We start from the raw sequence: 22,500 nt of genomic DNA on the forward strand, positions 1-22,500 counted from the left end.
TTCTTTTAAAACTCTTGTCTGTTAGTCACAACTAACGTTTTAATTCTTACTACTAGTCACAAATTCAGGTTTAATTCTTTCTGTGAGTCACAAGTCCCGTTTTAATTCTTTCTATTGGTCACAAATTACGTTTTGATACTTTTGCATTAGTCGCAACTTAGGTTTTGATTGTTACTATTAATAACAAGTCACGTTTTAATTCCGTCTGTTAGTCTAAACTATACTCTGTTTTTTTCCATCTGTCCATCCGCCTGTGGTGTTTGCGTATGGTAACACTGTATCCCGGGCTTTACATAGTTACATTGCTTACATTCAACAACAATAACAATATAATATTTCGAATATTAACAGTGTAATTTGCATACTGTAATTTATTAAAACACTTTTCAGTTGCAAATGTACTCCCAGATATCCTTTTATTTACCTAAAACTTACACATAGCGTAACTATTTAAAGCCCGGGACGCAGTGTTACCATGCGAAAACACTACAGTCGCGTGGACAGATGGAAAAAAACAGAGTATATCAGTCTGATTCTTTGTATTAGTCACAACCTACGTTTAAATTCCACTGAAACTATGATGATGATGATGATGATGATTGGTTCGTCTGGTTGATTCGTGGTGACCACATTTCTGAAACCGATTTTCGTTTCATTTATTTTAATGGAAACCTTTTTTACGATTCATAATCCGCGTGTAACTTTTCCTCGCCACAGGGAAAACAACGGTTGGCTGACTGATTTCAAACACTATTAACATAAATTTCCTAATTAGACGGCTGGATTCACAATTTTTGATACATCTCTGTGAAGTCATTCGTCGATATAATGTTGCCAACATTTCTGTTGAAATATGATCAGCTGAATTTCAATTTTGATATATTCGGCGAATACCTTTGTATCTTAATACCAAATTCCATTATTTCGCGCAAATATGTATGTAGTAATTGGTTGCCTTAGCAATATATTGAAATATTAAGTGTGATTGACGCATTCAAAGACTGGATAGAGATCCTGTGTACAAAGCCAAAGGCGTACTATAACCTCAATTGTTCAATGAATACTATTCTGTGAACGTAGCATAAACCGTCTTTTTTTTCAGAGATAAACTATAATTGCCTGACTGGCTGCTGGTTTAATTCCAAGACTGTAAGTAGACTGTTTCAAAATCAAAATTTTTAACTTACTTGATTTAATCACAGATTTTTCTTCGAGTTGACATCATCATATTTCCGATTTTAGATAAAAAAAAAAAAGAAAAAAAAAAAGTTGTTCGATGTTTTTAATGACAAAAATATAATTTACTTCTAGTCTGATTGGCAAATTCGATCTTTGGACGTTGCTTGTTTGTATGAATCGAATATGCATTTTATGATTGATTGGTTAATCTACTACTGCAATTATGTGTATCTGTTATTCAGATTGCCCAGATCTATTTTTTGGTCATTAAACAATTCGTATACAAAAACAGTAATGAATTGACTGATCGGCTAACCGGCGTCACACTGAAACTACAAGCCATGCTGATTTTATCTGATTATCAAGTTTACATCAACCGTGCATCTGATGTCTAGGCCAGTCCCTTACGACGCTCCTGATTGGCTGTTGATAAGCCAATCACAGGGTTGGAAACTCTCCGTTTCTCTCGAGAGTTCACAGGCAGGATGTATGTTCCAAATTTCCTGAGGGATACTTTTGAAAGACATATCCTTCAGGAGAGGTGGAACATATATCCTGCCTATGTGAACTCGAGAGAGAGACTGAGAGTTTCCAGCCCTGTGATTCGCTTATCAACAGCCAATCAGGGGCGTCGTGAAGGACTGGCCTAGACATCAGATGCACGGTTGATGTGAATCTATTAAAGGAATGAAGCTAAATAATAGATGCTCATTTTAGAAACAGCAGATTGATAAATTATCTGCGCAGTTTCAGGCTTCATAATATTAACGATTCTTTCATCAATATAATCAAATAATATTGGCTTTTATGAACGACTGGTTTCAAGCATTATATATATAAGCAATAATTAAGTTGATTTGCTCATGCTCCTCCTCCGCTAATCTTACGCAAATACTCCCTTTGTTTTTCTCAGGAAGAGATTAACGAACGAATTGCTTTATTTCATAAACAAACTCGCATTTGTTGCGATGAATTTGTAATATGAAGTTTTGGCAGATTATGTCATTTTACATACAGGATTGAGCATTTTTCTTTTATTACAAAAGATTAATCATATTCATTTTAGTTTTTTTGAGTGACTAAATGAGCCGATATTATGATCAATATTCACAGATTACATTGGCATTGTAGATGTAAATATATTAAATGGGAATTAAGTAGATTAAGACGGATGCTGCAAATACGTTACATTTATTGACGTTGTAAATGCATTAAATGGGTTGTCACTAAAGCTGTAAATGCATTAAATGGGTTGCCATTGATACTGCAAATACATTAAATGGGTTGCCATTGGTACTGCAAATACATTAAATGGGTTGTCACTGACGCTGTAAATGCATTAAAGAGATAGAATTGATTCCTCAAAAAATCCAAATTGGAAAATCACCTCGGTCTAATCCACCTCCTCTACAAGGACACACTCATTTGTTCTCGACTTCCTCGAGGGAAGATATTGAATTATTTCTCAGCTTATTTAAGGGGAAAATCAACCAAATTCTTCTCCAGTTCCTCCGAAGGAAACCAAACGAACTTCGGCTTTTCGAGGAACAAAAACCTTCGTCATTTCGCTGACTCGGCTTCAGATCTGTTATCTTCCTTCGACCTCTAATTGCATCTCAGGTCCCCCCCCCCCCCCCCCCCCACCTTCTCTCTCTCTCTCTCTCTCTCTCTCTCTCTCTCTCTCTGTCATTCTGAATTCCAGTGTTTCAATGTTTTTGTTTGGTGTCATATATCATATCTCCATTGTTTTATGTAAATCTCTCTCTCTCTCTCTCTCTCTCTCTCTCTCTCTCTCTCTCTTATTGCACAATATCCTCAGGGAGACTCTTTACATATGGAACTTCAAAGTTCAAGCTAACTAGAATTAGTATATACGACTTAGGCCAGAAGCCAAGTGTTGGGAACTATGAGGGCATTCAGCGCTGAAGGTGAAACTGAGAGTAAAGGAGGTCTTACAGGTGTAACAGGAGGAAAACCTCCAAGTTGCACTATAGAACAATTGGTAGGAGAGGGTTGAGGAAAGAGAATATGGAAGGAGGGACAGTAAAAGGAATGAAAGGAGCCGCAGCAATGGGCCCAAGGAACGCTGCAAAGACTCTTGTGTGATGCCTACAGTGCACCGCGTGAGGTGCACCGATGACACTAGCCCTTACTACAAAAAAAAAAAAAAAAAAAAAAAGTCCAAACGAAGATTCAATGCATTATCGACTACTCAACTCCCGCAGCGCCAGTTATGAAAATCAATCAAATAATCATTCACTCATCCAATACATAAAAAGAAATTAAAAAAAAAAACTCTCCACCCACCACTGTAACTGGTGTAATCAGACAGCTCGATGCCTCTGCGCAGTCGCAGAGAGATCACATTCTTCTGATCTTGCAGAACGGACTGGAAGAGGTTGTTTGGGTTGTCCAGTAGAATCATCCGGGGAGGATTCCCCTCCCTGGAGGAGTGGGGGCTGTGGATACCCCTGCCCATGGGGTTCACCCCCCTGTGGTCACCCCAGTTGTCCATGCCCTGGAAAATGAGTGAGTCATATAAGGAGGGATTTCAAGACAAATATGAACATTCAGAACTTGCCAAATTTTATATATTTACATTTCTTATATTTTTAATAATAAAGAAAATTAAATGAATTTAATAAGATGTATTAAAAAGCCCTCATAAATTTCAGTTATTGTATTTTGCTTGAATGCAATGTTTGCTTAAAAGTAAAATTTGAATAAAACGGAACGAATGTGAGTCATTTAGAGTTTACTCGTCAATTGAACTGAATATAGAATTTCGGCAAAAGGCCAAGCACTGGGACGTATGAGGTCATTCAGCGCTGAAGCGGTCATTGACTCTATGAATCAATTGTTAGGAGAGGGTGGAAAGTAAGATGGAAGAAAGAGAATATGAAAGGAGTTACAGTAAAAGGATTGAAAGGTGTTGTACCTAGGGTCCGAATGATAATAATTTCTTCTGCTGGTGCCAATAATAATAATAATAATAATAATAATAATAATAATAATAATAATAATAATAATAATAATAATAATAATTGATTGACAAAGTCAAGAAGAAGGTATCACTCATTGATGTCGCAATACCACGGGACACCAGAGTTGAAGAGAAAGAGAGGGAAAAAATGAAAAAGTATCAAGATCTGAAAATAGAAATAAGAAGAATAAGGGATATGCCAGTGGAAATCGTACCCATAATCATAGGAGCACTAGGCACGATCCCAAGATCCCTTAAAAGGAATCTAGAAAAACTAGACGCTGAAGTAGCTCCAGGACTCATGCAGAAGAGTGTGATCCAGGAAACGGCCGCACATAGTAACGAAAAGCCGATGGGACTCCTAAGGATGGGCAGGATGCCAACCCGGAACCCCACACTATAAATACCACCCAGTCGAATTGGAGGACTAAAAAAAATAATAATAATAATAATAAATAATAATAATAATAATAATAATAACTAAAATAATAATAATAATAATAATAATAATAATAATAATAATAATAATAATAATTTCTGCTGCTGGTGCCCATAATAATATAATAATCAAAATAATAATCAGTTCTGCCGCTGGTGTCATTAATATAATAATAATAATAATAATAATAATAATAATAATAATAATAATGTACTCACGATGGCATCGTCGGGCAGACGCAGTTCCGCCAGAGTGCCATCTCGTCCGAATCCGCTGCCGAGGCGGGAACTCGCCGAAATGCCTACAGGGCGCGGCGGGGGCGCCGGGGGGTAGCTGGACTCCTCATCGGGATCCTCAGGAGGCACCAAGGGCACCAGGGAGAAGATGGGGATGTCCACCGGGAAGTTCCGCGGGATCTTGACCGTGAAGATGCTCCCGTTCCAAGATGTCTGACCGTAAAACTGATCTGGAAATAAGAAAAAAATTTGGTTTTAATTTACAATTTTTTTTATTTAACCTTAAAATTAGGTGTAAGGTAAGAAACAACAATTTAATTCAAACAATTTTTTAAGTTAGGTTTCATATAAGATTTTTTAAATAGAATGTTCTTTGGGCTAAAAGAATATATTTTAATTATTGCATCTGTACGAATGGAATGGATGATAATAATAATAATAATAATAATAATAATAATAATAATAATAATAATAATAATAATAATAATAAAAATAATATTATTATTTTTTTTTTTTTTTTTTTTTTTTTTTTTTTTTTTTTTTTTTTTTTTTTTTTTTTTTTGCTCTATCACAGTCCTCCAATTCGACTGGGTGGTATTTATAGTGGGGTTCCGGGTTGCATCCTGCCCCCTAGGAGTCCATCACTCTTCTTACTATGTGTGCCGTTTCTAGGATCACACTCTTTCTGCGATGAGTCCTGGAGCTACTTCAGCCTCTAGTTTTTCTAGATTCCTTTTCAGGGATCTTGGGATCGTGCCTAGTGCTCCTATGATTATGGGTACGATTTCCACTGGCATATCCCATATCCTTCTTATTTCTATTTTCAGATCTTGATACTTATCCATTTTTTCCCTCTCTTTCTCTAAACAAACTCTGGTGTCCCATGGTATTGCGACATCAATGAGTGATACTTTCTTCTTGACTTTGTCAATCAACGTCACGTCTGGTCTGTTTGCACGTATCACCCTATCCGTTCTGATACCATAGTCCCAGAGGATCTTTGCCTGATCGTTTTCTATCACTCCCTCAGGTTGGTGCTCGTACACTTATTACTGCAAGGTAGCTGATGTTTCTTGCACAGGCTCCAGTGGAGGGCTTTTGCCACGAATCATGCCTCTTTTTGTACTGGTTCTGTGCAAGTGCCGGGCATTCACTTGCTATGTGGTTTATGGTTTCATTTTTCGTATTGCACTTCCTACATATGGGAGAGATGTTATTTCCGTCTATCGTACTTTGAACATATCTGGTTCTTAGGCCTGATCTTGTGGCCGCTGTTATCAATTCCTTCAGTTTCCTTCTTTAGCTCTCCCCTCTGTAGCCATTGCCAATTGTCATCGCTGGCTAGTTCTTTAGTCTGTCTCATGTATTGTCCGTGCATTGGTTTGTTGTGCCAGTCCTCTGTTCTTTCTGTCTTTCTCCTTTCTCTGTATATCTCTGGGTCTTCGTCTACTTTTATTAGTCCTCCTTCCCATGCACTCTTTAGCCACTCGTCTTCACTGGTTTTTAGATATTGCCCAGTGCTCTGTTTTCGATGTTAACGCAGTCCTCTATACTTAGTAGTCCGTCTCCCTCCTCCTTCCTTTCGTGTTATGTATAGTCTGTCCGTATTTGCTCTTGGGTGTAGTGCTTTGTGTATTGTCATATGTTTCCTGGTTTTCTGATCTATGCTGCGGAGTTCTGCCTTCGTCCATTCGACTATTCCTGCGCTGTATCTGATTACTGCACTGCCCATGTGTTTATGCTTTTATCATATTTCCGGCGTTGAGTTTTGACTTGAGTATCGCCTTGAGTCTCTGCATATATTCTTTCCTGATCGTGTCCTTCATCTCTTGGTGTTTTATACTCCTCCTTCCATTATTCCCAGGTATTTGTATCCTGTCTCATCTATGTTGTTTGATGTTGCTCCCATCTGGTAGCTTTATCCCTTCAGTTCTCGTTACTTTTGCCTTTTGTTTGTATGTTGACTAAGGCGCTTTATTTTTCTATTCCAAACTCCATCCTGATGTCCCCCCCCAGATACAATTCTTACAGTCTGGATTAGGGTATCTATTTCCTTGATGCTCTTACCATACAGCTTGATGTCGTCCATGAACATCAGATGGTTGATTCTGTTGCCTCTTTTCTTGAGTTGCTACCCGGCATCCATCTTCTGTAGTACTTTTGTCATGGAATCATGGCTACTACGAAGAGTAGTGGGGACTGTGAGTCGCCCTGGAAGATCCCTCTCCTGATATTAACCTCTGCTAGTCTTATTCCAGAGCTTGTAAGTATTGTATTCCAGTTGCGCATTGTATTTTTGAGGAAGCTGATGGTATTTTCCTCTGCCCCATATATTTTCAGGCATTCTATTAGCCATGTGTGTGGTGTCATGTCGAAGGCTTTCTTATAAGTCCTATCCATGCCATGCTTAGGTTGGTTTTCCTTCTCCTACTGTTCTTCATTACCATTTTGTCTATCAGGAGCTGGTCTTTTGTGCCCCTACACTTCCTTCTGCAGCCTTTCTGTTGGTGGGGGATGGTTGTTTGTCTCCTCTAGGTAGTTGTATTTAGCCTTTCACTGATGATACCTGTTAGTAACTTCCACATTATTGGTAGGCAGATGATAGGCCTGTAGTTACTGGCTATATTTCCCTTACTCTTGTCTTTTTGTACTAAGGATGTTCTTCCTGTGGTCATCCATTTGGGTGCTTGGTGATTTGAGATACAATGCTGGAGTTTGTTCTGCTATTCGTGGGTGTAGGGCCTTGAAGTTTTTGAGCCAGTATCCATGGACTTCATCGGGACCTGGGGCTTTCCAGTTTGGCATTTTCTTTAGTTGGTGTCTGACTGTGTCTGTCGTGATGTCTGTGAATCTTTGTTTTTATTCTCCCTGTTTCTTCTTCCTTGACTTCCTGGAGCCATGTTGCATGTTTGTTGTGTGATACCGGATTGCTCCATATGTTTTCCCAGAGTCTCTTACTTGGTTCGGCTTCAGGAATTTCTGGGTGGTTGTCTCCCCTCTTAGTTGGCTGTATAGTCTTTTTTGGTGGGTTCCGAATAGTTTGTTCTTTTGTGGTATCCCTTATTCCTGTTCATGTACCGTTGGATCTTATGTGCTTTGGCCTTAAGCCTCGTTTTACATCTTCTATGGTGCTGTTTAGTCCCCTCTCTTGTAATTTGTATTTCTCGTTGAGTTCCTCCCTTGTTTTCTTGCTTCTTAGCCTTTTTTCTGCCATCTCTTTCAGTTTACTCAAGTCAGATCTCATCACCATGATTGGCTTTTCCAGGCTCCTTTTCCAAGGAGGTTGCTGTTTTGGTGTGTGGGGTTGGTTGTGCTGGTGGTGTTGGTGTTCGAATCCCCATCAGTTCTGCTACTAATCTTGCTCCTGCATATGTCAAGTTATTTGTTTCTGTGATACTGGTGGTCTGTATTATGCCCATTATTTTCATTGACCTCACTTGTTTTCTCCCTTAATTTCTTGGTGTTGTAGGCTTTCATGGAGGGGATCTTTGTTCTCTCTGTATCTGGCTCCATCCATTGTCTGATCTTTTCTACCCATTCCGTCCTCTCTGTTACTTCGTCGGTGTTTCTTCGTGTGTCGTTGTTTGATACCTCATCCTCCCTGTCGTCTTCTGTGGCATCGTCTCTCAGTTCGTCTTCGTGTAATTCGTTGTCGTGTGACATTTCCCTTTCCAGTTCTTCTCTTTCTGTTGGGAGAGCCAGTTCTTTTTCTTTATGTTCCTTACTTGGTCTGCCAGCCTCTGCTCTGATTGGGGGGTGTTATTCCTCTCATTCCAGATGTTGACCAATCTTCTTCTATATCCTCTCTCCGTCGGGTTGCTCTGATGTAGCATCTCCATATTTCCTTATTTTCTCTCTTGTCCATTTCTTCCTTTTGCCTCTGTAGCTCCAATCTCAGGCTGTTGATTATTGTCGTTGTGGTGATCAGTTGCTGGATGACGACTCCAAGTACCTGACCGTCTTCCCCTTCAATTGGGTTGAATACCTGGTTGCCGGACGAAGCTCCTCTGTTGCCAGAGGTTCCATTTACGTCGTTGTCGTTTATTCCTTCATTTCTTTCCATCATTGCTGAGTTATGCTATTTAACCCATAGCTGGACCCTACCCCATCAGGGATAGGTACTCATTTACAGCTGAGTAGACTGAGGAAATTATGGTAAAGATCCTTTCCCAAGGAATCAACGCCGAGGAGAGCGGTCACCCATCCAACTACTGACCAGCCCCAATGTTGCTTAACTTGACTTAAGTCTATTGACGACCTAACCCACTCCTCCACGGCGCCACACATTATTATTATTATTATTATTATTATTATTATTATTATTATTATTATTATTATTATTATTATTATTATTATTATATTATTATTATAATAATAATAATAATAATAATAACTTTATTAAAAGTAATGGCTACTTCAGCAGCGTTACACTTGTATAACGCTGCTGAAGTAGCCATTACTTTTAATAAAGTATGCTTGAGAGAGGTTCTGCTTCCTAAGTACAATAATAATAATAATAATAATAATAATAATAATAATAATAATAATAATTAATAATAATAATAATAATAATAATAATTAATAATAATAATAAATTCGTAATCGGCAATATCCACACAATTGCTGAAGCAGAAAAAATTGTATTCACAATAATAATGATAATGCCAGTAATAATACTGAGGATAGGAAAAAAAATACATTAAAAATAACAAGTACACAAAAAATCCAGACAAAATTCCAGATTCTGACGCTCCTATAATATTAATAATAATAATAAATTTATAGGCCATATAGGCCAAAGGCCAAGTAAACCCTGGGATTTATGAGGTCATTCAGCGCTGGAAAAAAAAAATAAGTTAAGAGGTTTGAAAGGTTTAACAACAAGAAAACTTCGCTGTTAGGAGAAGGTGGAGAGTAAGATAGAAGAAAGAGAATATGAACGGAGGTACAGTAAGAGGAATGAAAAGGGTTGCAGCTAAGGGACGCAGCACCAAACCATATATATATATATATATATATATATATATATATATATATATATATATATTGCCCTCAAAAGAAATTAGGTAATAGACAGGCCTCTTCTCATTTAACTTCAGGTAGTGCGGTTGTGCCATCAGTGCTCCATCACGCGGTACACTGTAGGCCGTACTTAAAAGGTTTTGTGCTACGTCCCTTAGCTGTAACCCTTTTCATTCCTCTTACTGTACCTATATATATATATATATATATATATATATATATATATATATATATATACATATATATATATATGATATATATGTATATATTCAAAATTGTTATAAATACGATAGTCTAATTAAATATTTAGTATATATTATTATGTTATATATAGTTATATATTAATATATATAAAGATTAGTAGGATAGGATTTTTCACAAAACTACATCTGATATAATGTTTCGAAATAGGAAAAAATAAAGAAATTTAAGCAGCACCATTTAAAGATTTTATGGCATTCACTTTTTAAGGTCTCCACGAGGCTGTATCAACAGCCGTTTGTAAACATCAGTAACCTTTGCCGAACTCCTTTCAAACTTCCTTCAGTATCTGTCTAAAATCAGCAACTGTTAATTCAGGTTAAAAAGAAATAAATTCCGGATAATTAAATTACATGGGAGATCCTGCAGCAAACGCAACAGATCAGAAATGAGCTATTTCAAAAGTCTTCAGGAAATAAAATAAAGAAATAAAAAAAACACACACATTCGGCGTCGAGTTCGGTCTAACTAATATATGCTCACTTTTGAGTAAGATTTTTTGTTCCAGCTCTATTTCCTTTTTTTTTTTTTTTTTTGGGGGGGGGGTGGGGGATGTGGTGGGGGAGATGGAAACTTCCGCGTTCCATCGAAAAAAATCTAATCGGGTAATATTTGCACTTGACATTTTTTTTTTTTTTTTTTTTTTTTGGGGGGGGGGGGGGGCTGATTTTTTTTTCACCTTCTTGAACGAGGTTTATGTTCAGTAATAGAGGTATTTTTTATCACTTCAAAAACCGACGTCATTTTAATTACGCTTTTTTTTTTTTTTTTTTTTTTTTTTTTTTTTTTTATTTTTTTTTTTTTTTACTGTTCGTTCATTAGGCTTCTTTATGGGTTCGTGTTACGAAAGGGGGTTTATATGTTTTACTACTGAAGAGGAAAGGCGTAGATAAAATAAGTATATATGCACCAAATATATTCGCCAAATTAGATTCAAATTTAGCCAGAGTTTATATACATTTATTTTGGCATTATGCCAAGCGCTGGGGCAACTAAGGCCATTCACCGCTGAAACGGAAATTGACAGTAAAAGGTTTGAAAGGAGTTACAGGAGGAAAACCTCAAAGCAGTTGCACTGTGAAACAATTGTTACGAGAGGGTGAACAGTATGATGAAAGAAAGAGAATATGAACGGAGGTGCAGTTAAAGGAATGAAAGGGGGTTGCAGCTAGGGGCCGAAGGGACGCTGCAAAGAACCTTAAGGAATGCCTACATTGCACCGAATGAGGTGCACTGACGAAATTTGGCCAGAGGAACCAGACAAACTTTAGCTGATATATACTATCATTTTTATGATAACGACTGGTATAATAATTTATCATAATTACTATTGCAATGATTACATAATCCTTTTCTAGATGTACCAAAGGTAATCAACCAATGAAGATTCAAATTTAGCCCAGAGGAACCAGGCAAACTTTAACTGAGATATAGTACTATCATTTTTATGATAATGCCTGGTATATATAATCATTTATCATAATTACTATTGTGATGATTACATCACCCTTATCTACATATACCAAAGGTAATCGACAAGTTAAGATTCAAATTTAGCCCAGAAGAACCAGACAAACATTACCTAAGTATATACTATCATTTTGATGATAACGACAGATATAATTATCTATCATAATTGTTATTCTGATAATTACATCACCCTCATATAGATGTGCCAAAGTTAATCGACAAATTTAGAGTAAAATTTAGCCAGAGGAACTTCACAAACCTTAGCTGAGTATATATTATCATCTTTATGACAGTGACTGATATAATTATTTATCATGATTACTATTGTGATAATTATCTCCCCTTTTTCAAAAAACCGAAGAAAATCGCCAATCTAGATTCAAATTGAGCCAGAGTATTTCAGTAGCATCCCCGATCGAAATTCAGCAAACATTCATAACCGTTCATTGTTTGTTTGTTTGTATGGTGTTTTTACGTTGCACGGATCCAGTGGTTATTCAGCAACGGGACCAAAGGCTTTACGTGACTTCCGAACCACGTCGAGAGTGAACTTCTATCACCAGAAAGAATTACACATTTCTGACCCCTCAGTGGAATCCCCGAGAATCGAACGCGCGGCCACCGAGGTGGCAGGTCAAGACCATACCGATCGCGCTACTGAGGTGCTACATCGTTGAAATTTAATTAAAATTATTATCGGGATAGTGATATTACCCTTCATCATGAGTTTATTCCTTCGTAGATGAAAACATGTAATTAAAAAATCAATTAAAACATCGTTGTGCAAAGTGAACCTGAAATCACCCGCGCATAGGAACAACTTAGTCATTTAATGATTCGTAATGAAAAGACTCTCTTTATTAAGGAGTAACTCTTGTTTCACAATTTTTTTTTAGATTTCTTCTTTTTCTATAGGAGAGTTTTTTTTCGTTTCAATGCGCTTATTTATTTAATTATTTGTAGGTAAATTGTCATAAGTGACTGTACTTCCTAACTGTACATTAGTATTGATCTTCCCACTCGAATCATTTCGTAATATTCTCTATCTGTCTATCTATTTATATATATATATATATATAATATATTGATAGTAATATCTTTTGTCTATATATATATATTGTTGTTGTTGGTTTCTAAGCCAGACGACGGTTCGAATTCCCGATCCCATTTTTAATTTTTCATTTTTAAAATTTATAATTTTTCCCATTTTTAATTTATCTTTATTTTAAAACTTTCTTCATTTCAAATTTTCCCCATTCTAATTTTTCCCCTTTTAAATGTTTCCCCTTTATAATTTTTCTCCTTTTTAAAATTGTTTTCTACTTTTTTAATTTTTCCGCTTTAGTGGAGGTTATTCCCGAGTTCAAGTGAACCGGATATTAAACGATATTTGTGGCTCAACAACTGCATATATTATATATATATATATATATATATATATATGTGTGTGTTGTGTGTGTGTGTGTGTGTGTGTGTGTGTGTGTACATAATATATATACGTGTGAATGTTGCCCTGAAATATTTCAAGTTCACGGGCTTTGTCCGGTTTCCTCATGAATATCATCTTTTAAAAGCTTCGTGTTGCATTACTGCCCCCAAAACATAAGCAAGGCCTGTTTAGTTAAACGGCGATATTCCAGAAAGGTATTTGCGGAAAAGTAAACAGCGTGAGTTTCCAGTAAAAAAAAAAATAGATAAATAAACTGCGTTCATTTTTATGAAAGCTTTTTTCTGGGCACATGTACAATGTTTTGTAATAATAATAATAATAATAATAATAATAATAATAATAATAATAATAATAATAATAATAATAATCGGCAGACAAAATAAAAATCGAGGACACCTCACCTGAGCTTAATAATTACCGAATCGATCTCATTTTCCAGGTGTGAAAGGAAATAACCGACAGACATTAGTTATTCCGTAATAAAAGAGAGAAGTGATTAAGTTCGTGAGAATTAGCAGAATTGGGTGCGGCCTGTGTCAGAGGGTGTGGCTTATAGCGGCCCCGCCCCCTGGGAGGCCAGTTTTCCAGGAAGTAAGGCTTTCCGTACGTTGACCATTTATGATTTTCTGGGGGGGTTTTTTTCTACGTTTTAGAAGTATTTTCAGAAAGATAGTTTCCCTATTCTGGATAATATTATTTGAAGACTTGACTCGTCTCTCTATGTTTTACAAGTATTTCTTTTTAAAAATGCAGTTTCTCTATTCAAAAAAAAAATATTTAAAAATTTTTCTAGTCTGCTATGCATTTTGTAACTATACTTATTTAAAGTTGGTTTCTCTATTTAAAAAATTGAAAATTTTACTCGTCTGCTCTATGTTTCAGAAGTACTTTTTTAATAAGTTTCTCTATTTAAAAAATTATTATATGAAAACTTTTCGACGAAACTTTCAAGAATGTTATGGAGAGGTGGTTGATAATTTTATTTTTTTTAATTCATAAGTAACAATAATGGTGAAAATATTACTTGAAAAGTAACTGGAACAATGCTGGTAAGTCTTTTAAAAATAATATCTAACATTTACTGATATATTTATTTCAAAATAATATTTATACAGTTACAGAAAGTTCAGTTGTAACTGTAATATTTAGAAACTAACGGACAGTATTGTTTTAAAACATTTGTAACGTAAGACCTTTCAAGCACATATAAAAAAATGTACTAATAACAGGCTCGCAAGTAGTAATCCTTTATCTTTAGTGGCAATACTCGTCCACAATGTCATTGAAAACAAGAGATGATATGCTTTTCGAAATTATTGGTTAAATCTTTAAGAGATATCTGTTTTAAAAATAGTAAGAAGATACCAAAATAATGACTAAAATTTCGTAGTAAATACTGGAATATAATTGCTATAACGAAAACCTATTACAATTATTAAATAACTTGTAATTAACGATATTATTAACATCAATAATCTCTTCAATAAACTCAGAAATATATAAATAAAAAAAACCGAGAGAAAAATTATTCAGTGTGTAAAGAGGAAAAAGTAATGTTATATATAACCTCATTATCAAACCTGACGCTACAGAGACCAATCGACCTGTAGACCAGGTAAGGTACACTAATTAACTTGTTCGTCGGGTTTTGCATCATGTTACCTGAGAAGTCTTTCATGAAACATGTGAAAGCATGCGCTTTATAAAAACGAAAGTTGCGCGTTGCATGTACGCGATTGGAAACTAATCTTCTCAGGCACGAAGTTATATAAGGTAGAATAAACTATTTTTGATGAAACAAACAGGAAAAGGAAATTTTTATTGAGCAATTTTTCAACTTTATATCAGTCTTTATTTTAACGTTTTTTCATAATTCTCGGTGGGCTGTACTGCCAAGTAAAACCATACATACATACTTACACACACATACACACATACATACATATAATACAAAAGATACATACATTCATACATATATAAAAACCATAAGACATACATGCATACATACATACGACAGTAAATCAGTCATACATACATACATACATAAATACGGCAATAAGTAAAACATACATACATAAATTACATACATATGAAAATAAGAAAGCCATACATACATACATACATACATACGACATGAGTAAAACATACATACATAGATTACATACATGTGAAAATAAGAAAGATACATACATACATACATACATACATACATACATACATACATACGGCAATGAGTAAAACATACATACATACATACATTACCTATGAAAATAAGAAAGCCATACATACCTACCTACATACATACATACACACATACATACGAAAACAGGTAAGTCACAAATACATACATACATAACATACACACGACAACAAATAAATCACACAACAGGAAAAAAGGGACGGGAGGATAAAACAAACTGGAGAGAGAGAGAGAGAGAGAGAGAGAGAGAGAGAGAGAGAGAGAGAGAGATAGTAGTAGTAGTAGTAGTAGGTGGGCATCTTGAATCGGACAAATGACCCCAATAGCTGCAAATGACAAAATAAGCACATTCCGACGAAACAAAGCGAAAACAATCAGCGAACCCATGGTTCGCTCGCGAGAAATTAGGCCATCAGTTATACACCCAGAGGTGGAGAGTGCTCGGCACATTTTCAGGTCCCATTAGACCCTTCGAATACATTAAATAGAATTAGTTTATGAAGAGGTGTTGCTATTCGGTTTTCACTTTTTTTTTTTTTTTTTTTTGGCGAATTCGAGATTCACTTACAATTCTCTATATCTATTTTGTTTCTAGCTTTTGTTAAAATTTGCGGATTCGAGATTTCAGGTACAATTCTCTATATTTCTTTTGTTTTTTGCTTCTGTTAAAATTTGCGGATTTGAGTTACAATTTCCTCTCTCTCTCTCTCTCTCTCTCTCTCTCTCTCTCTCTCTCTCGTTAAAATTTGCTTTGGATTCGATATTTCAGGTACAGTTCTCTATATCGATTTTGTTTTTTGCTTTTGTTAAAATTTGGGGATTTGAGATTTGAGTTGCAATTCTCTCTCTCTCTCTCTCTCTCTCTCTCTCCTTTCGTTAAAATTGGCGGTCTTGAGATTTGAGTTACTAATCTCTGAATTTATTCATTTATATTTTATTTCGTTAAAATTTGAGGATTTGATTTAGGAATTACCATTTCTCTCTCTCTCTCTCTCTCTCTCTCTCTCTCTTCTCTCTCTCTCTCTCTCTCCGTTTAAATTTGTGGACTTGAGTTACAATCGTCTATATTTATTTAGCTTTTTGCTATCGTTAAAATTTGCGGATTTGAGATATGAGTAGCAATTGTCTATATTTATCATTTTTTTGTGCTTTTGTTAAAATTTGTGAAATTGAGATTTGAGTTACAATTCTCCATATCTACTTTGATTTTTGCTTTCGTTAAAATTTACGGATTTGAGATGTTACAATTCTCTCTCTCTCTCTCTCTCTCTCTCTCTCTCTCTCTCTCTCTCTCTCTCTCTCTCTCTCATTCGTTAAATTTTGTAGATTTGAGTTACAGTTCTCCAGATTTATTATTTTTGTTTTTGCTTTCGTTAAACTTTACGGTTATGAGACCCAGGTTACAAATCTCCATGTTAAAATTTACGGATATAAGATCCAGGTTACAAATCTCCATGTTAAAATTTACGGATATAAGATCCAGGTTACAAATCTCCATGTTAAAATTTACGGATATAAGATTCAGGATCTCCATGTTAAAATTACGGATATAAGATCCAGGTTACAATTCTCCATGTTAAAATTTACGGATATAAGATTCAGGTTACAGTTCTCCATGATAAAATTACGGGTATAAGATCCAGGTTACAATGCTCAATGTTAAACTTTACGGACATAAGATCCATGTTGCAATTCTCTATATTTATTTTCTTTTTCGCTTTCGTTAAAATTTGTGGATTTAAGATTTTCGACATGACTCAATTTTGTCGACTTAAGAGTCGTCTCTATTTAATGAGCTCTTGAGTGGTGCTCTAACGTACCAAACTTGATTAACTTCTAAAGTTTTATAACAAAAACTATGGAATTGGAATTCCCCTTAATGCTCTTTTCGTCGGAGTTTCATTATGGATTTTTTTAAAATTCATATCATCGAATCCTCAGTTTCCGCATTCCTTCTATTCGTCAAAATTCTAATGGACCATTTTTATTCCGTTTGGGTCATTTTCCATTGTTCGAATCGGCTTCAAAGAATGGAACTATTATTTTCCTCGGTTATTAAACTCAATTGCCTAGTGACCCGCTATTTATTTTCGTAAAATAATTTTTCGAAATACAATATTTATTCTGACTTTGATCTTCTTGAGTCGGGAAGATGCTTACCATATTATTACTCAGGGTTTAAATTCATTCTCTGGAAATAGATCGTAACTTTATCATTTTCATTTGCTAAATGTTTTGGACTCGAGATATTAGACAATTTATTTTCTTAACCTTGAGATATTATAATGTATTTAAGAGTATGAATTCAGTGAGTAATTATACTATGTCTAGATTATTTTTGTGCATGCACACCACTTACCACATACCACCAAGAATATCTCTCTCTCTGTCAATATATATATATATATATATATATATATATATATATATATATATATATAATTCCTCTCTCTCTCTCTACCGATATCTATATATATATATATATATTTATTAGATTATATAATAATAATATATATGTGTGTGTGTGTGTGTGGTGTGTGTGTGTGTGTATAGTCATTCCTGGACCAAAGTTTCATTCCACTCTCTCTCTCTCTCTCTCTCTCTCTCTCTCTCTCTCTCTCTCTCTCTCTCTCGCTTGAAGATAACGCCACTAGCTCTTTTAATCCCCTTCCCTGCCGTCATTCAAATAATGGAAACGGGCAAATAATGAAATGCAATTAGGTGGGCGTCCAGAACGTTATTTAGTCCCGTTGTTACGTTCCAAGTCACTTATTGCCTTATTTCTGACGGCCTTATTTCCAACAGCCATATTTTAAACAGCCATATTTTTTAACAGCCTCATTTTCACATGCATTGTCAACGCTCGCCTCATGCATATAAATGACATAACCGACGCTTCGGCCCCCAAAGCATTTCTTCTTCTTCTTTTTCTTCTTCTTCTTCTTCTTCTTCTTCTTCTTCTTCTTCTGCGTTCAAAACTTTTCAGCTTTTCTTGGCAGTTCTAACTCTCACTGAATCAATTTTTTTTAAATGTCAGTGCTATCAACTTTCTCCTCTCATTTTTAAACTAGATATTTACATTTTTTTATCAGTGTAATCTACTTTCTCCTCTTTTTTTATTTAGATTTTTACATTTTATTTATATCATTACAATTAACTTCCTTCTCTTCATTTTTCATTAGACTTTAAATATCTTTTCTATCAGTACAATCAACTTCCTCCTTTTACTTTTTTTAACTTGGATTTTTTTTATATTAGTACAATCAACTTTCTTCTCTTAATTATGTTATCTAGACTTTTAGCAATTTCTATTTCAGTACAATCAGCTTTTTTCTCTTATTTGTTATCTAGCACTCTACATTTTTTATCAGTACAATCAGCTTTTGTCTCTTATTTGTTATCTAGCACTTTACATTTTTTTATCAGTACAATCAACTATCTTCTCTTATTTTTTATCTAGATTTTTACATTTTAATAGCAGTATAATAAACGTTCTCCTTTTATTCTTTATTTAGACTTTTAGATTTTCTTATATCAGTACTATAATTAACCTTCTGCTATTATTTTATTATCTGGACTTTAACATTTTTTATATCCATACAATCAACTTTCTTCTCTTGCTTTTCTATCTAGACTTTAAAATTTTTATATCAGTACAATAACTGTTCTCTTTTTATCTTTATAGTAGATTTTTAAATTTCTTATATTAGTACAATCAACTTTCTCCTTTTTTTTTGTTTAGACCTTTACATTTTTTTATATCAGTCCAATTAACTTAAATTATTTTTTTCCCTAGATTTTTATATTTTTTATATCAATATCATTGAAACTCTTTTGGCATATCGTATTCAAATTTCTTTACGTCAATTCTCTATCAACTTTCTTCGCCTATTTTCAAATTCAATCTTTTCAACGCTTTGTTCGTAATATTACTCGGTTTTAGAAAAAAAATTTTATTTCAATCATTTGATCTTCAAACCTGAAAATATTCCTCAAATGAAATTCTATTAAATACGAAATTATTCGAACCCTTTCAACTGTCCATTCATAGTTTTTTTTCTCTCTTATTCAGTGAAAACAGGCGGAGCATTTCCTCTAGCCCTTTTCAGTTCTCCATTCATGAGGGGCACTTAACTTTCCATTAGAACTCAAAAATAAACTCGATTTCAAGCATTTTAACCTGCGGTTCGTTGGTCCGACTCACATTCAGTGAAAACAAGAAATTTCTGTCAAAAATGCAACATTCTTTACACAAAGTTTAACGATGTTTAAATATAAAGAGAACTCACATTCATTTTATCGTCCGAAGACTGAAAATATTTACTCACTCCCAATAAAATAACTATCGTTTTTCATTGCTTCCAATTTTGTTCTGCAATTTAGCAACCACTGATCAAAAACCTATGGAGGTGTCACTTAGATATTGTTACCCATTACAAACAAGTCTCCTTCATTCAATATACAAACTGAGATTATTGGAACACATTCCCATCACGATTTCCACTCAGCCTACATAAGAACGAATTATATCCTCATCCGAGCTGTTCTTTTCAGACTGACTGAGATTCTTCAATTTCAGATTTCGAAGAGAGACAAACCACAATGAAATCAAAAGCAAATCATAAAGCTAAGTCAGGATTTTACTGACTACTTGATGAAATAAGTTGTTGAAGTGACACACAGAAAGACAAAGGTTCCTGTAAACAGAAAGAATGTTTGCTCCTTTCTCCACTTAGTCAGGATTATAACACAAAATCGGAAGCCTCTTCGTTTGTAGTTTTCTGTCAAAGAAAACTATTGCGATGGTTATTTGTCTGTCCGTCAGCACTTTTTCCGTCCGCCCTCAGATCTTAAAAACTACTGAGGCTAGAGGGCTGCAAATTGGCAAGCTGATCAGCCACACTCCAATCGTCAAACATACCAAATTGCACCCCTCTAGCCTCCATAGTTTTTATTTTATTTAAGGTTAAAGTTAGCCATGACCGTGCGTCTGGCACCGCTATTGGTACCAACAACACAATCCACCACCGGGCCGTGACTTGAGAGTTTCATACAGCATTACATGCTGTACAGAAAAGTCGATTTTTTTGGTTTTTTAAACATCGATTTGTTCAGAATAAATCTGACTTAACAAAGTAGAATGTTATCATCACAGGGTAGAAGAATTCATCTTCTCAGCGATAAAATTATTCATCTCATTCTCTCTGTGAAGAGAAGATACAGAGAGAGAGAGAGAGAGGAGAGAGAGACGAGGAGAGAGAGAGAGAGAGAGAGAGAACAAACCAGAGCGAGTAAGGATCTATTTACACTCTTAAGGAAAGCTGTTTAAACGGTATTTCCAGGAACGGCGCTCAAAGATTCATCTGAATTAAACAACTAATAGAGAGAGAGAGAGAGAGAGAGAGAGAGAGAGAGAGAGAGAGAGAGAGAGAGAGAGAGTCTCATAACGTGACAGAAAGCAATGACACATTCAAGGAACAAAACCATGAAGCCAACGAACCCTGCATTTATTTCCTATTAGGATTAAATGGATATTGCAACTGAGTCTTCTTCTGTTCCGGTAGAAAACAACGTATAACAAATACATTATGATCGTTAAGCTTCGTTAATTCCTAAATATTCATACTTTCCTTGCATACATGTATGCATACATAAAAAAATCCCGTTTTGTTTAAGCACAGGTGAACCTGAATTCTGGCATCTTTCATACATACATACATACATACATACAAACTGTATCATAAATGTATACATACATACAAATATGAATCCATTAAAACTGTACATAATTATATGTATGAGTTTGGTTTTGTATATCCATTAGGTATACATAAATACATACATGAGTTTGGCTTCAAGTTTACGTGAATACGTATCAACTCGATCATACATGTATACATACATAAATACTTGAATCCTTAAAGGCTACACATAAATACATATACGAATTTAGCTTTGTATATGTTTAGGTAAACTCGAACTAACTGCATCAATATACACATATACATAAACATACCATAAAAGATCCATATGAACATATATGAATGCAAAAAAGGTCGAAAAAAAAAAAACATATATTTCAGGATATTCCATAGAAATACAGTAAAAATTGACAACAAATAAGAATCTTAACCCTGAAATCATCACACAAGCCAAAACACACCATTATGTAATCTGCTAGAATTATGTTATTCATGGGGATAATCTAAACGCTAAGGGATAAATAATATAATATATATGTATATATATATAATATATATATATATATATATATATATATGTGTGTGTGTGTGTGTGTGTGTGTGTGTGTATGTATACTATATAAATGCCACGGCTATATTTAGGTAAACTTATATTTTTCCCTTGTTGCGTTTCATGACACAAGTCATTTTTTGGGAGAGGGAATATTACTCTTTCCCCTCCCCCCCCTCCCCCCTCCCCCCCCACCATCCACCTTCCAGGAATACCCGTCGAGTTCAATTCTAAGGAGGGAGAGGGGTGAAGGGAACGGCGGAGGAGGGATGGAGGGGGGAGAGGGATGTTAATTCGATAGGGGAAGCGAGTGTTACTGAAGGTTACCGAGAAATAAGTCCTAGTAGGGAAGTTTATCTTATTTTTATTTTCATTTTTTTGAGAGAGAAAAAGAGAGAATGAGTGGGGGCTATATAAAGAACAGAACAGAGATAGGAAGAGAAAAAGACATGCAGAGAAAGAGAGAGGCAGAGACATAGACAGAGAGAGGAATATATTACAGACCGACTGAGAGAGAGAGAGAGAGAGAGAGAGAGAGAGAGAGAGAGAGAGAGAGTCTTGGAAACATGAGAGTAGTGTACAAGGGCTAGGGGAAGGACAAGTGGCAAGAGAGAGGAAGAGATAGGAGGATGAGAGAGAGAGAGGAAGAGAGGGAAAATTACAAAGACCCAGGTCGGTTATTATTAGAGCCATGGCGGGTTCCGTAGATCACGAGCCTGAAGTAATCATTAGACCGATGGAAATAAACTCATAATTCAAGCGATTACCAACTTGATTACAGAATGGGTGCATCACATTCATTTTTGAACCCTTCACCTTGACGTAAATGCCGATCTTGGCGTACATTTCGAACTTGACATAAATTTCGACCTGGAAAAACTTCAACCTTGACGTACATGGTCAAACACTAAGATGGAAGAAAAAGAATATGAACGGAGATACAATAAAAGGAATGGAAGTGCTGCTGCTAGGGGCCGAAGGGACTCTTGAGTCAATTAATTGTAGATC

General features: G+C 35.2%; 1 protein-coding gene across 1 annotated transcript in view; it reads right to left on the bottom strand.

The window, feature by feature from the left end:
- The window catches only part of LOC135198089 (uncharacterized), a 399,798-nt gene that overhangs the window by 157,560 nt on the left and 219,738 nt on the right, over positions 1-22,500 (bottom strand). Inside the window, exons 2-3 of the mRNA XM_064225521.1 lie at positions 4,820-5,067; positions 3,487-3,697 (exon numbers count right to left, since the gene is read on the bottom strand). Coding sequence (XP_064081591.1) covers positions 3,487-3,697; positions 4,820-5,067 — 459 coding nt within the window. The remainder of the gene's footprint in view (positions 1-3,486; positions 3,698-4,819; positions 5,068-22,500) is intronic.

Source organism: Macrobrachium nipponense, chromosome 23 (genome assembly GCF_015104395.2).
Source record: "Macrobrachium nipponense isolate FS-2020 chromosome 23, ASM1510439v2, whole genome shotgun sequence".
Classification (NCBI taxonomy): Eukaryota; Metazoa; Arthropoda; class Malacostraca; order Decapoda; family Palaemonidae; genus Macrobrachium; species Macrobrachium nipponense.